Source organism: Epinephelus lanceolatus, chromosome 15 (assembly GCF_041903045.1).
Source record: "Epinephelus lanceolatus isolate andai-2023 chromosome 15, ASM4190304v1, whole genome shotgun sequence".
Classification (NCBI taxonomy): domain Eukaryota; kingdom Metazoa; phylum Chordata; class Actinopteri; order Perciformes; family Serranidae; genus Epinephelus; species Epinephelus lanceolatus.
This window is the reverse complement of record NC_135748.1, coordinates 25,654,305-25,669,978: the sequence shown is the minus strand read 5'-3', so window position 1 is coordinate 25,669,978 and position 15,674 is coordinate 25,654,305. Positions and strand designations below refer to the sequence as shown.

General features: G+C 42.7%; 1 protein-coding gene and 1 long non-coding RNA gene across 2 annotated transcripts in view; one reads left to right on the top strand and one right to left on the bottom strand.

Annotated features, from left to right (window-relative positions):
- Window positions 1-15,674, top strand: part of asap3 (ArfGAP with SH3 domain, ankyrin repeat and PH domain 3) — a 33,913-nt gene that overhangs the window by 6,816 nt on the left and 11,423 nt on the right. Inside the window, exons 3-10 of the mRNA XM_033642995.2 lie at window positions 501-646; window positions 4,613-4,687; window positions 7,221-7,270; window positions 9,778-9,901; window positions 12,345-12,430; window positions 12,805-12,880; window positions 13,935-14,021; window positions 14,262-14,371. Of these exons, the coding sequence (XP_033498886.1) occupies window positions 501-646; window positions 4,613-4,687; window positions 7,221-7,270; window positions 9,778-9,901; window positions 12,345-12,430; window positions 12,805-12,880; window positions 13,935-14,021; window positions 14,262-14,371 (754 nt within the window). The remainder of the gene's footprint in view (window positions 1-500; window positions 647-4,612; window positions 4,688-7,220; window positions 7,271-9,777; window positions 9,902-12,344; window positions 12,431-12,804; window positions 12,881-13,934; window positions 14,022-14,261; window positions 14,372-15,674) is intronic.
- Window positions 3,534-10,267, bottom strand: LOC117267238 (uncharacterized). Its single transcript, XR_004502544.2, has 3 exons — window positions 10,141-10,267; window positions 9,953-10,061; window positions 3,534-4,046 (listed from the first exon to the last, which is right to left on the bottom strand). It is a non-coding gene; the product is annotated as an uncharacterized LOC117267238 (long non-coding RNA).

The following is a 15,674-nucleotide window of genomic DNA, read 5'->3' as shown; positions in this document are numbered from 1 at the left end:
AGCAGACATTTGGTTGTAATTGTTCATCAGGTGCCCATCTTTGTTTATTGAAAATGATTTGTTTCCATGTTTCCATGCTTGAATCGCAACTAGTGTTTATTTGACGTCCTTCTTCAAGCCTCACTTTGAAATAGCTGTAGGGTAAAACCTCATTCAGTGAAATGTAAACCAATGCGGTGCCAGTCGTAGCTCAGATTCTTTTCCATCAGCCTTTTTCCACATAAATTCAACAAACTGAGAGCCCGCAAAGGTCATGACCCCTGGGAAAGTGACCTATAAGCCCCAGAGAAACATGGTTCTCTATATGTTTGCCTGTCTCCAGTTCCAGGATGGCTGGAAACCAGTACTAATTTATCCCACATGCTTGTCTTGTTAAAATGCTCTCAGTGCAACAGGGCAAGCCAATCTGCCATCTCAAGATTTTCTGCACAAGTATCTCATGTCTGAGTCATCTCTTAACTGTCTATGACTATATACTCACTTTGTGTCTTGTTTTTCAGCCCATGTGGACAACAAGGAGCAGTACGTCGAGGTGCTGGAGAACCTGGGGAATAGCCACCTGACCCAGGACAACAACGAAGTCTCCACAGGGTTCCTCAACTTGGCTGTGTTCACCAGAGAGGTCACAGCCCTCTTCAAAAATCTGGTGAGGAAAGATGAGAGGAGTGTGGACGACCAGGGGAAAGGAAAGTGGAGGTTTCCTTGAATTAGCTGCCTTTACTAGAAAGTTCAAACCACACACGCAACTGTGGTGTAAGGGAGGAGGGATGGAAATAAAGACAAGACTAAAAGAGAAAAGAGAAGCTGCTCCATTACATGGCTCCACTCACATACTCAGACAAGAGTGAAGAGAGTGCATCAGCAAAATTTAGTCTGTTTATTTGAAACGGCAGCAGAATAAAAGAACCACAAGATATCAGATGTACGTGTGTGGTCATTATCGCAGAGTAAAAGGAGTGAATGCACACACATTACGTGCATGAATGCATGGAGGAAAGGGCTTTTCAGCAGCTGCATGTTTGCGCCTCTCTCAAAACTTGTGGCCGTCCGGAACTCTCCCACTGATAGTTTCTATGGTGATGATAATTCATCCCAGACCTCCATGTCGGGGTCAACACACACCGTCTAATACACTCCTTCCAATGTGTCAATCAAGGCCTCACAGGGGAGACGAGGTCTTACAGATGTGAACAGGAAGTGGGTTCAGAAGACTAACAGGAGGGTGATTTAAGGAGTTAAATCAACCCGAGTGTGTCACATAAAGAATTTTACTGCTGTAAAGATGTTTTTTTTTTTTTTATAAAACTAGGTTGTCTATGCTGTAGGACAATGCAAATACATTTGAAACTGGTTCTATTTGACTAGTGAACACAGAGAAAAATGGCTGGGGCATTTTCTTTAGCTCTAGAGGTAGAGAACTTAGCTGAAAACACATCGGCGCTGCCTCTAGCACACTGGACACTTGAAATCACGTGTGGATAGCCCCTTAATAAACTTGATTTCTCGCCTGAAGAGCCGATCTCCAGAGCCATGACTCACCTGGCAATATCTTTTGGGCCATTGTCTTTATAGTGACAGGATTGTGAGTCGTTTAGCTTGGGATATTTCTCAGCCTCAACAAGGAGCCTCTCCTCATCCATTCTTTGTGACACATGAGATACAGCAACATACACTGCCTGGCCAAAAAAAAAGTCGCCACTTGGATGTAACTAAGCAAATAGGTACGAGCCTTCTATTGGATAATTACTGCATGGGCGATTATCTTTCAGCTGGCAACAAGTTATTTAACCCCAACTGGTACAATGAGTTGCTTCTCATTTCCTAAACAACCATGTCGAAAGACACATCCCGTGGTCGTGGAAAAGATGTTAGTCTGTTTGAGAAGGGTCAAATCATTGGCGTGCATCAAGCAGAGAAAACATCTAAGGAGATTGCAGAAACTACTAAAATTGGGTTAAGAACTGTCCAACGCATTATTAAAAACTGGAAGGATAGTGGGGATCCATCGTCTTCGAGGAAGAAATGTGGCCGGAAAAAAATCCTCAGTGATCGTGATCGGCGATCACTTAAACGTTTGGTGAGATCAAATCGAAGAAAAACAACAGTAGAACTTAGGGCTATGTTTAATAGTGAAAGTAAGAGCATTTCCACACGCACAATGCGAAGGGAACTCAAGGGATTGGGACTGAACAGCTGTGTAGCCTTAAGAAAACCACTAATCAGTGAGGCTAACCGGAAAAAAAAGGCTTCAGTTTGCTAGGGAGCATAAAGATTGGACTCTGGAGCAATGGAAGAAGGTCATGTGGTCTGATGAGTCCAGATTTACCCTGTTCCAGAGTGATGGGAGCATCAGGGTAAGAAGAGAGGCAGATGAAGTGATGCACCCATCATGCCTAGTGCCTACTGTACAAGCCTGTGGGGGCAGTGTTATGATCTGGGGTTGCTGCAGTTGGTCAGGTCTAGGTTCAGCAACAGTATGTGCTCAAAGAATGAGGTCAGCTGACTACCTGAATATACTCTATGACCAGGTTATTCCATCAATGGATTTTTTCTTCCCTGATGGCACGGGCATATTCCAAGATGACAATGCCAGGATTCATCGGGCTCAAATTGTGAAAGACTGGTTCAGGGAGCATGAGACATCATTTTCACACATGGATTGGCCACCACAGAGTCCAGACCTTAACCCCATTGAGAATCTTTGGGATGTGCTGGAGAAGGCTTTGCGCAGCGGTCAGACTCTACCATCATCAATGCAAGATCTTGGTGAAAAATTAATGCAACACTGGATGGAAATAAATCTTGTGACATTGCAGAAGCTTATCGAAACAATGCCACAGCGAATGCGTGCCGTAATCAAAGCTAAAGACGGCGGTCCAATGAAATATTAGAGTGTATGACCTTTTTTTTGGTGGTGACTTTTTTTTTGGCCAGGCAGTGTAGTTCTCTTTGCGTCAATGGTGAGGAGAGGAGTCGAGCTGCCATAGGAGCAGGGGAAAAAGAGCTGCTACGGGGGCTGATATGTACAAGCAGAGAGCGAGTGTGGGCAAAATGCATTTAATTCTGGGGGCAGCGAGGCTGGAAATAGGACAGTGGCATGAAGTGCCGTGGGACACGTGGCGTTCACTGGCAGTATGTTTTGGCCTTTACAACTACCAGAATGTACTGCACAGCACCAGACCAATAAACACTCCCGCTTGAAAACATTTGGGTGAGAAATAGGTAATGCAGAAACAGAATCTTGGTTCATATTTGATCAGCACTGCCTAGTTTTACTGTTTGATCTCAGTGTTTTCACCCTCTGTTTTTACAATACAGGACACGGTATGGCGGCTGCTTTTTGTTCACATTCTCATATTACAGCCAAACAGTGCACTAAACTATGTCTTGAGACATTTTAGGTGAGAAATAGGCCATACAGTCACAGAATCTTGGTTTTTATTTGATCAGCACTTCATAGTTTTACAGTTTTAGGGCAAGAGGGCATCTCTTTCTCATGATCCACTTCTACATTCTGTGTATGTGGTGGCAGACATACGCAAATGCGGAAGTGCAGTTTGTAGTTCGAGGAACAGCCCTAGAGCCAGGGAAAATCCACTGGATGATGAAACGTGTCCTTGAGTCGAGAGATGAGCAGAGAGATCTGGGCTCTGGTAAAATGGAAGGAAGTTTACCACAGTTAATTTACACATACTACCCACGTTGTTATGATACAAAGCTGGTTGAAAATGAGCAAAATATCCCTTTAATTCACATGTGTGTGACTGAGTGCTTGTCCCAGCAGTGTCCCAGTCTTCATACAGTGTTGACCAGTGTCACTGGCACATGTGTTGACACTTTGGGAGTAGTTATTTCCCTGTGTCAGAACACCGTGTATTATCTATTAGTTACCTCAGCTTTTGGATGCCAACCAAAACAATCTTACCAGTATCCAGGCCTCTGTGTCAATATATGAAGGTCAGCTCTGCAGTCAGCTCGCGGAAGTGGTTGGATGTTATTTATGTTAAGAGCAGGGTGCAGCTAATCCACCAGGATCCATGGAAAGGCTGCAGTGACAAGAGACTCTGTAAGTTTCGACAGTGGTCAACTTGAGACTTGTGAACAGGAGATGATGGATTATGTTTGTAGCCGTGCTGCATGCCTAAGTAAAGATGTGAGGTATTTCCATGGGGACCTTTGTGGTGATTATTTATTACTGTAAAATGCGACCTGGCGGGGTCGTGCTGGTTGTTTTGTGAATCATTCTCCCCAGATCCCCGGCTCAGTTCATCTCATTTCCATCCAAACCTTAAATTAATCTCATTTCCCTTTTGCTCTGCACAAACAGTCATGAAAGTCATTGCGTCATGCTCCCCCTCGGATGAAAAAACTTGTAATGGTGATTATAGTGCTGTGTTTTCTTTTCATGAATCACCAGTTCAAAATGACTGAATCACCGTGTTTTTGAGTTATCCACACTCATTCCCAGAAATATAAGTCCATAGGGACATAGGAGTGCGCAGAGCTGTGTGGGTGCATGTGAGTGTTTTCTCATACTGTAAGAGATAAGGGCCACCTGTAACTTTATGTGAAATATTTTTAACCTCTTTATTTAAATGCTTTTCTCTCGCAGGTGCAAAACCTCAACAACATCATGGCGTTTCCTTTGGAGAATGTGCTGAAATCAGAGCTCCGGGACAGCAGACAGGTGAGTCTAGACTTTATTAATAACTCATTAAATGCTAATAAAACAGCTGGTTTAACAAGTATACACGTGAGGATGGCTTGTTTTAGGGCAGAAAAGACTACACCTGCCTAAAAGGGAAATTCCACCCTAAATACTTCTATAACATTTTACAGTTTGGTTTTAATTTGTGAACTTGAACAGCCTGTAGCGATGCATACCCTGAAGCTAATCAATAAATTAAAGCAGTGCAATGCAGACAAAACCAAAGCTTTTTTTAGTACTGATAATGTCATAAGCTCTCACCCAATTACACATGAATACATTTTCTTCTTTTACTCAGCTACAGTCCACAAATTTAAGCAAATTCTATCAACTGTCATCAACTGTAATATACTACCACTATCACGAAATATCGGTATTGACAATAACTGTGATATAAAAACTAAAATACTGATTTTATGTTAGTAATACACATATGATAATAAATTGTAAATAATAACATGCCTCTTAAATCATCCCCTTGTCTTTCCTTGCTTTTGTACAGTTATGCCTACAAATACGAGTGTAAATCACTGGTTTAATCATGTTACAATATTATATTGATTCTTTGGACAATGATACGATATTTGCAGATATTACAAAGTCTGCCACGATACGATTTTGATTTGATGCGATTCAGGGGCCTGCAGTTCATATGAGACGATATTATCTGCCCATTTAACACAGTCAGTTACAGAGGAAGCTGCAAACTCTTTTTTGCTTTTGGCCATAAAAGATAAAACCACACATGAATATGTAAATAATTGTAACCGCTTAGGTGCAGTAAAGTTTACTTAACGCTGACTCCACTAACACAGCACATGGGATAAGTTAACCTTCAGGGCTTTCTGCCCAAACCATCATCTGTTTCATAAAACTTCAGGAGTGTCTGGCTTAAAGCTCTGAAGGCAAACTTCTCCCAACAGCCGTAAAACATGGATTAACAACAACATCATTTAACAAATAAAATTCACCTTAATAATAACTGCCAGCGTTCACAGACACATCAGTTGTTTTTTTGCTAGTCACCTATTGTTGGCTCAAGCATTCCTCTATTCAGAACTTATTAAATTTCATGTATTATTAATACAGTTTCTATCTTAGCGTTGGTTTAAGTCGCTGCACCTCCCGACAGGTCAGCACAGATGAAATTCAGCTTGAATGCATGTTTTTTTCAGCCAAACATAGTTGAAACAGAGCAGCTAATGTAGCTGTAGTGAGAAGTTAGTGGAGTGAGCTGCCCGACCAGGCAGCTAACGTTACGTCACGTTTTATCTCATAACGGCATTGTTTACGTACGGCATGTACTCTGTCACTTTGTTACCCAAAATCCAAAATACTTCCACACTGCTGATTTATTCCTGAGTAAATAATACTATCCTCATCGTCTTTCTCTTGGCTGCTTGCTGTCTACCTGCCGCTGTTTGAAAATGACACAGACTTTCAAAGTAAAAGCGTATCCTAAAGATGACGATATGGGTCAATGTTGTCACATTGCATCGATGACACTGGATCGTTGTTCATTGAATCCATATACCGTTACACCCCTACTTACAAACTCTCTTTCTACCTCCTTACACTTGAATTTTGAGCAATTAATTTGCCAACAAAGAAACAAAACGCACAATAAACAAAGTTAAAGATGAATTTGACTGATAGCTTTTTCCCCCCCAAAATCTTTCTATAGGTATCGCAATAATATTCTTACTTTAAGTGTTTTGGTCACCATATTGTTGTGGTGAAAATCTGATAGTGTGCCAGCCTGAATATAGACTAGATTAAAGAAGGTAACATTGGTGATACATCGCATAATTATGGCAAAATATCCATATCTGGTCTTTTATTAAAAAATTGATTTTATCAAGGTATGGTCAGGCTCTACAGTGAATAAAGGACCAGCTTTTAGGACAGCACCTACACTGATTTATTTTGAATGTGGGGCTTTGTGCTGCTCAAGAGTACAGATGCCTGTAGATGTGGACTCTACTGTCCAAAATAATTGAAATATCACAATGTAAAATCAGTTTTAGAGCAGATTTCCTCTTTAAGCGGGTAAGTCTGTCGGCCTGTGTCGCAGGCCGAGCTGAGCTTACTAAAATATTGGATAAGATGAGGCTGTTTATGTAGATTAATGAGTAAGACTGAGCTATGTTCAAATACTGAACTGATCTGTCTTGCCCAGTATTTGTCTTTTTGATTTGCCACGCAGACAGACTGGTGAGTAATACCAGGCTAATGCTTCTGTAAGCTCCTGTCACTGCCCTGTCTTTGAACCAGCTGATCCCACAGCTGAGCATTGCTTCACTTTAACTGTGAAGGAAGGCAAAGTGCTACTGAAATCCTGTTCAGCCAGATAGCAGAGTCGTTAGCCTAATGTGAGTAATCATGTCTCTGTGCGTGGCCTGTCTTGCTCTGTTCAGATATACACAGATAATAACCAGCACTGTGAAACACGGCTTCACCTGTGAACCATTACCCTTGTCATGTAAACGCTTGTCTCTACTCTTCTCTACAGGAGCTCAAGAAACAGATGGAGAAGAGTTGGAAGGAGTATGATATAAAAATGTAATTAACCACACTCTCACACTTAGTTTGTTACCTCACATTCATATGGCTGAAACAGATGTTATTGCCTGAGGAGAATCACAATGCACATTTTGAGTTCTTGCTGGTCTTTTGCTGGGTCATAGACGTTGATGTAACAGCAGAGGCTAATAGGATAATAGTTCATTCCCCATGGCCTTTCTCCATTACACTGCTATGAAATAAAACTGAAGCCTTGCACTCTGCAGACACCATTTGATCTCATTCTGACACTGGACAGTGGTTTAAAGTGTTTTATAATTTTTGTAAGGAGATTTCACCTCTCCCTTCTTGTCTTCATCCAACTTCCCATCCCCCCTCTCTCTGTATGAGGAAGGTGTTAGAGGGGAAAAACACTTAAAATGATCAAAAAGTTAATCATTACAGAAAGAGAGTTGAATCCAGCAGATTAAAGATTTGTGAAGTTTTTTGTGCACTTAAATGACTGGGGCTGTAGTCAACCAAAAAAAAGTCCAGGTCAACATGCATTTTGCCTACTTGTTAACCAATCGATTGGTCTATGGGGAGAAAAGTTCTGCTTGTTATCTCTAGATAACTAAATCGACCACAGTGCACACTACCTGGTAGCTCAGTTTGTCCAACAAGGCAGGAACACTTGCCTAGGTCAAGTAAACTCTGTGTTCGGGCAAGTGGAATGCCTCACTTAGTTGTCCGATAGTCTCGCTCACCAGACCTTTCTCAAGAAAAGAAAGGTCTGGCTGGGCCGACTCTCACTTGAGATTGGAGAAAAAAACGCCCCGGCTGCTTGTACTTCTTTCAGCCAATCACAATCGTTCTGGGCGGTGCCACAGCAACGGTGCGCTTGCAAAAATATTGCCAGGGGAAAACAGGTTTTGGTGTAACACGCCCACAAAAATATCGCCTACAGGACGCGAACCATGGCAGAAAAATGGCTACATCCCCGCAAGATCAAACACTGCAAAAGTTAGTAAAGGTCGTGTTGAAAACGGTTGAAAACTGCTACACAACCGGAGGGGGTAGGGCGGGACTTCAGTGAGTGGCTCATTCCGCCCAATGAGACCATCCTGATGACATGAGCTCAACATTCTGTTTACCTCTCTGTATCAGTCTGGACCTGATGCTGCCCCAAACACTTACCTGAAAAATTTAAATCCAATCAGGGCCAATCAGGGATCCACACCGTCGTTGCCAACATAAGCAGCCAGTCAGGGAATGTGTTGTGGTTGATGGTGCAAAATGCAAGCCGCACCATGCCGGATTTCCGGCGTGCGGCGTGCGGCGTGCAGCGATCGGCGAGAAAAAACGGAGACCTCTCGCTCTCAATCTATGGCTTTCAAGTTAGGCTACTAGCCAATCAGAAGTAGATTGGGGCCTGAAATTTTTTTTTTCAGGCTTAGGATTTTTTTTTTTTTTTTGCTATCACCCCTGAAACAGTAATGCAACTCTAACGTTAGAAATAGGGACAGTAGAGACAAATAGAGTCAATAACAACAATTAAACAAAAACAAGAGAATGCAAATGTAGAGTTTCTCGGAGGAAAAGATGTTTTCGTTGTTCTTCTGACTGGAGTTTGTAAATGCTTGATTTATCATCTGGCTCCGTTGGTGATGAAGATGTTCCCCTGTGTTTTGTTATGCTGATTGGCTGAAGAAGTTTATCTGTCGAGGCCTGTACCCCGGCCTGCTCAAAATGTTTGGGGCGGGATTGACTCCAGGCTGATACAGAGAGCAAAACAGAATCTTGAGCTCATATCATCAGGATGGTCTTACCAGGCTAGTTGTCCAATTAGGCAAGTGAAATATAAAAGTGATGTATAATGTTACATTTAAAAATAACTTGTGTATAGTATCGTTGAACCTGAGGTTTTTCTAGCTGAGCTGAGAATTGGACATACTGGAGGACAACAACATCGTAGACAGCATAATGTCACTAACGCCAAATTCTGCATGTCAGAAACCTACTTTGCTTTGCCCAGAAGCTAACATTAGCTGTCCTGGCGCTCCAGTGAGGGCTCGTGTGATTGCATCCCTTTCAGTAGCTTTGTAATCCAGCCTTGAATTGCGGTGTCTTTGTAAAATAAATCCATGAAGTTAAATCTGACACTGGATGTCTTTAATGATTATTTATCTGTTTTCTGGTTAAAAAATTTGAGCTGAAAAATGTTTAGCTTTGGAGAAAACGCTGCGCTCGTTGATGTCCCTTTTACACAGATGTCCCAGTCACAGTGGAGAAGCGGCGGGACAAATACCACAAAGATTGTCACAGATACTCTGGTGCTAAACAAAAGCAACTGGTGTTTTCAGCTGAGGAATAAAAACACTTTTGTGGACACATGGCCCTTATGAAAGCAACACCAGCAATTGTTTGACCAATGACAGTTGGGTCAAACCAGAGCATGTCGACCAACAGTCAACTAACTGACCAGAAGATATAAGCCCTACAAATGCCTAAGCATAACGTTCTTTCTTTTTCACTTTTGCTCTTTATATTTTCCCCTCCCCCATCAGAGGGAAGCTAGAGAAGGAGAGGAAGGAGAAGACCAGGCAGCTGGGTCTGATCAGGACGGGAGGATCAGACGGAGAGGAGGACATGGAGCGAGAGAGAAGGACCTTTCAGCTGCAAATGTGTGAGGTGAGGGATTAGTGCCAGTCAAAATACCAGACCCGCACACCTTTCACATACCTGAAGTGATGATTTACTTCACACGGGTGGTCTGCTTTGTGGATTCCATATTCCCTCAGTGGTTGACAGATGGCTGGGGTCGAACCCTTTTGTGTCTCTCCAGTAATTCCTATGATGGAAAAAAAAACTGTTTTAGAAAGTCAAACATGAGTTTAATTGGTTGTGTCTTGTAGAGCTCGGTCACACACATTAGACAGTGCAGTTCAAAGGCAGATGAAAATACTTCATGAAAGCTAAAATTGGAGGAAGTTCTTTGGAAACACATTGGCTGTGCTGGTACATACAGGTGGTGCAGTGTCAGCTACATGTGTTGGTGCACATGTAGCTGGAGAAAACCCTGAGAAAAAAAAGGTTTAATCCTGACTGAGACCAGCTGTTGAGACAAAGAGGAGAGGCAGGGAAAATGGAATTTCCACTTGTTGCAAGCTGCCCCACCCCTCCGTCACCCTGTCTGTCTCTGTCTTTCTTCTTTCACAACGCATACATAAAAACACACACAAGCTTACACAGATATACACAGGACAGAAACACTTCACTGAGCCTGTCTTCTTCCACACACAGGATGCATGCAGGGTGGAAATTATTCACAATAAAGCCTGCACTATGCATCTGTGTTATTCATATTTTTTCATTGAAGAATTTTTCCAGTTTCAGTCTGCAAGTTTCAGTGACTGGCTGGAGTGTTGACATAAGGTGACGAACTTTGGAACAATATAAAGTAGTGTCCTAGAAATTAAGAAGCCGCACAGTACAAACGTGCTGAACATGTATAGTCATGTAACAGTTTTGGGGACTCCCTGAGAGAGACTGTCCACTGGGGAGTTCCCCTGAGAACTACATACCTTCAACGACCATTTGTTCTGTTTGCTTTCGTGCCCCCAACGCTGAAGTGACTTAAGCCTGTTTCCATCAAGCAGTACGGTACGGTTCAGTTCAGTTCGGTTCGGTACACTTTTTTACGTTTCCACCATGAAAAGTTGTGGATGGTACCAATGGAACCGTTCTGTACCGTCCCCATTTTTGGTCCCCCCTCTGTTGGGGTACCTAGCACACAGATCTGGTACTAAAAGGTGGAGCTGCGATCACTGCAGTTCCTTCAGTGGTCAATAAAGGACGGTTACTCTGCTCAGGGCTGAGCTGTGGCTAATTTTGAGGCTCCTGTAACCACAGTTCATACTGTGGAGAGTTTTATACATGAGTGAAGTGTAACTTTAAAATGGAAGGATGTTTTGCTGCCTCTTGCAGCAGCTGATTCACTGGGCCGACTGCCAGCGACTTTTAAGGTGGAGCGTTAACTTGTAATGTTACTCAATACATGAATGAATCCATCAGCACATCTTAAATTTCACTTTGATTTCCATTAGTCCATTCCATTAGTTAGTTAATATATCTTAATTGCGACAGGGTTATGTGAACTGCATATATTCTAATCCTCACTTGTAGGAAAATAAGTGTCATGGACCGTTGTTCCTTTGGCTACGGCAACACTAAACCCCTGAGCTTACCTTAGAAGGATTTACTGCACAAACCTGCTACTTTTAAATATCCCATTGAGAGAGACTCTGACTGCAGCCTGTTTTATTTTGTTCTGAAAATGTTGGCGTGCAACCTCGTTCTGTGGACAATAAATAAGGTGCAGACTTCCATCTGCGTCACCGGTAATGAGGAAATACAGTGAGTGCTGGACGGAGCAGTGAGTGACAACAACCCCGCCCACATTCAAGGGTGCTGTTTGAGGTGGAAAAGCTGAACGGACCAAGGGTCTAGGTACCATGTCTGAAGGGTTACCGAAAGTGTTTGGTGGACACGGCTTTACTGCAAGCTGGCCAACAGTTGGTGTGGCAACGTCACTTTCACTTTGACGAGTCGAAATGGCTTCACATATGTGGTCAGAAAAGCCTTGACTTCACTGCTGGTCTATTTGTCCGTGTTGTTCCCTTTTTTTGTTATGTTATTTGTGTCGTCTGTTGTTTGCATGGTTAACAGGTTTTTAAAAATGGGGGTTGCCGGTGTTACATCACCTGTGTTCGACCAATCACTGCACAGTTGATTCACTTATGGTTCCTCTTGTGCTGGGAGAGTACCTACTAAAAAAAACTAAAAAAGCTAAAAAAAACTCCCTCAAAACAGCGTTCTAAGAACCACAATCGTTCCTTGTTCTTGCGGTGCAGACACAACAAAAAAGAGGGGTTCTTTGAACTATGCAAAAAGTTCCCCCGGTCTGAAAATGCCTTAAGATGAGCCTTAAATTATGGGTACTGAAAAACGGAGGATTTATTGGATGCCTCATTTTCATATTCAGGCTTTGTGTTTTTGTGAATCCATCTGGCCTGCTCCTTTGAGAGCTGCCATTTCTGCAGCTGTTCTTAACTGTCTGTGTTTATGCTTTCAGTATCTTTTGAAGATCCAGGAGCTGAAGGTGCGTCAGGGCCCTGATCTTCTCCAGAGCCTCATCAAATATTTCCAGGCCCAGCTCAGGTCAGTCTCTGCCGACATCACTTTTTTACTGTCTTTTGCCTCGTTGCCATTTTGTTCTAGATGTGAAATAGGAACAATGAATTATTTTTAAAAGTTTTCCTGACCTATAAAACATGTGGAATTGATTTGAATCCCACCTCAAGGTTTCCGTGAACGATTCTGCATAATAGCTGAGGTTATTTGGTTTTTATTTTCCTTCTGCAAGCTATTATTACTGTTGTTAACTATTTACTCATTCTGATAGCACAGAGGGTTTTATGTGGGAACAGAGTTGCTTATACAGCTTTAGCATGTGATGTTTTCGTTGGTGTGAACGAGGATGTGTGGACTGAGCTACCGTCATGACTCAGCAGTTGCTCTTTTTCTGTTCTCAGTTTCTTTCAGGACGGGCTGAAAGCTGCAGAGAACCTCGCTCCCTTCATTGAGAAGCTCGCTGCCTCTGTTCACACGGTAAACACACAGAAGCTGCTGCTGGTTTGTCTCCTCACCTGCGTTATATCAGCCAGTGTTTATAAGGGCAGATGTTAGTCATCTAATGTCTGCAGACAGTTTTGTTATTATCTAGAATTTGTCATGATTAAGAGGTCAGAGGTGAGGGTCCGTGGCTGCTGCTGTTGTCCTGACTCAAACTGATGTTATCAAAAAACACATGCGCAGACATATTGATGTTATTAAACTCCCATATTCACCCCTACACACACTCTTTTTCCCACTTGTTTTCTTCACTTATCAGTCACAATAGGTAAAACTGTGTCCAAGAAGGCACTTACTTGAAGCTCTCACTATAAATCATGTTGTGTTTTAGTACCTCCTATAGCATATTCTGTTATTCCTTCACAACAGCCAAAACCTCAGTCCCCCCTCCACCTCCTCCCTTCCCCTTTCCTCTGAAACTCCCCCCTCAGCTGAACCCACAGGCAGACTTATTGCAGCCTATTCCCAGAAATACTTCCCCCTATTTCCAAAAGATGAAACTGAAAGCATCCCTTATTTTCATTCCTTCCCCGGCGCACACCTATTTCTCCAACCACTCCGACTGGTTTCCAGTCCCCGCTCTGGATGGAGCTCTGGAAACAGGCTGTTAACTGTGATACTAGGAACGTTAGAGGTTTTTCTGGTTCTGCATGGGCAGAACAGAGACCCGCTCAGACACGCCAGACCTCAGCCTCAAGAAGGAAATTCAGACAGATTCTGTGTGTTATGGGTCCCAGGGAAAAAAAATGCAGAAATGTTTCAGTTAAACTGACTAAATGTTGAATGCAACGTGCTGTTGCTGCTTTAATTCAAAATGCACAACCTCCTAGGACGACACACCCCGGTGCTGAGCTCTGTTCTGCATTATGTAGGCCATTACACAGAGCTCTGATGTACTGTCACTCCACACCCAATTCTTGGAACAAATTAAAAAAAAGAAACATTGCATATGATCAAATGAACATGGTGTTTTTCCAGCTAATTGTTTTTTATTGCTGCAATTCACTGGCTTTTATGGTGTGTGTTTTAGGTACGTCTGGACCAGGACGAGGAGGTGAAACAGCTCACTCAGCTGAGGGATTCTCTCAGATTACTTCTGCAAGTTGAGGGGAAAGAGGTATGCTTAGTTATAAAGCATCATTATTAAACTCATTACATGTAAAGTGCCTTGATTTGGCATACTTTAGATCTACACTGTCTGTATGTGCTCTAAAAAGGCCAGCGGCAGACGCCTCTAATGCTAGCTAATGCTATCAGATTACCCTGTCTTGCCACAGTTGTTTTATACTCTTTTTAAATTTTCAGAACTGGCTCGAAGCTTTTGAAGTAAAGTCCCAAATCTCTCTTTGTATCCCAGGAGTATCTGAACAGGAAGAACTCTGGCAACGGGTACAGCATCCACCAACCACAGGGCAACAAGAAGTATGGGACAGAGAAATCTGGCTTCCTGCTCAAGAAGAGTGATGGGTGTGTAAAAGCATTGGTTACAGTGTCTAAATGTCAGGTCACATGCAGTTATAATACAAGTATTGTAGTAGAATTGGAAACACGTGGAAGACTAGATGGGATTAACATGCGTATTAAAATCAAAATGTGCTGCAAAGTCTATAAATAATCATCCAACTTAAAGTGTGCAGCTCGTTAAGTGATAGCACAAGTAGTTTTTGTTACTTCATTGTTGATATTTTAACAAATGAAAGCTTTTTAAATGTAAGAAAAGCTGCTGTCGAGAGCAGTAGCGATCACAGCTGGGTGAGGAGTAAGCAAGTAAGGCACGGAGAGAGAAGGGGGAATTCAGGCTTTGTCCACCCCACCTGGTCCTCATTATTGTGAGATGAAGATTCAAGCAGGGGCCCCTCCTGTGGAACTTATTGGCAGACTGGCTAACTGAGTGGATCCAGCCTTTGCGTCATGCACACAGGAACGCGCACACACACACACACACACACACATTTAGAGCTAGATTACAGTGTGATAAGGAGAGGGGATGTGGTTCAGTAGGGTAAATGGGAGATGGGGGGAGACCAAACTTTCCTCAGGCCACTGACACAAAACAGAACACGTCCTCACTCCTCAGCCATTTTACCTGATTCAGTCAAGATAATGAAAAACAACAGTGAAGTGCTGTGAATTGGAGTAAGTTGAGCCAGCGGTGTGTAGATCTCCATTACGCAATCCAAGGGTATTTGTTAACACTTTTAACACAATGGGTGCTTTCACACCTGCCCTGTTTGGTTTGGTTCAATCAAACTCAAGTTTGTTTGCCCTCTATGTGCGGTTTGTTTGAGCAGGTGTGAACACAACAATCACACTCGGGTGTGCACCAAAACAACTGGACAGAGATCTTCTTGAAGAGGTGGTCTCGGTCTGGTTACAAACAAACTCTGGTGTGTTCCGACCTTGATCCGCATGACACATTGTTTGGGTTAAACATGCATGCTACAGTCCTGGAGGATTATTAATGTGCACCTCCTCCTGTACTGCCTTAATATGCACATTCAGCACATCCAATGCATCAAAACATTGTTTTCTAGTTGGAGCCGCGCCTCGTTTTCAAACTGTATGGTTTAACTAAAATGAACAATGACAGCAATATAGTCCACGATGACCAGCGCTAAAATCAACCTGCGTAGTTGTCCCTCCATTGTGACATGAGAAAGTGTCACATTCATCTTGCAAGTGTACTCTTCTTCAACGCTTTGTTTACTTCCTGGATTTTTCCCGCATGGAAATTCTGACCAATCAAGAGCAGCTTTCTCGCACAAGGCAT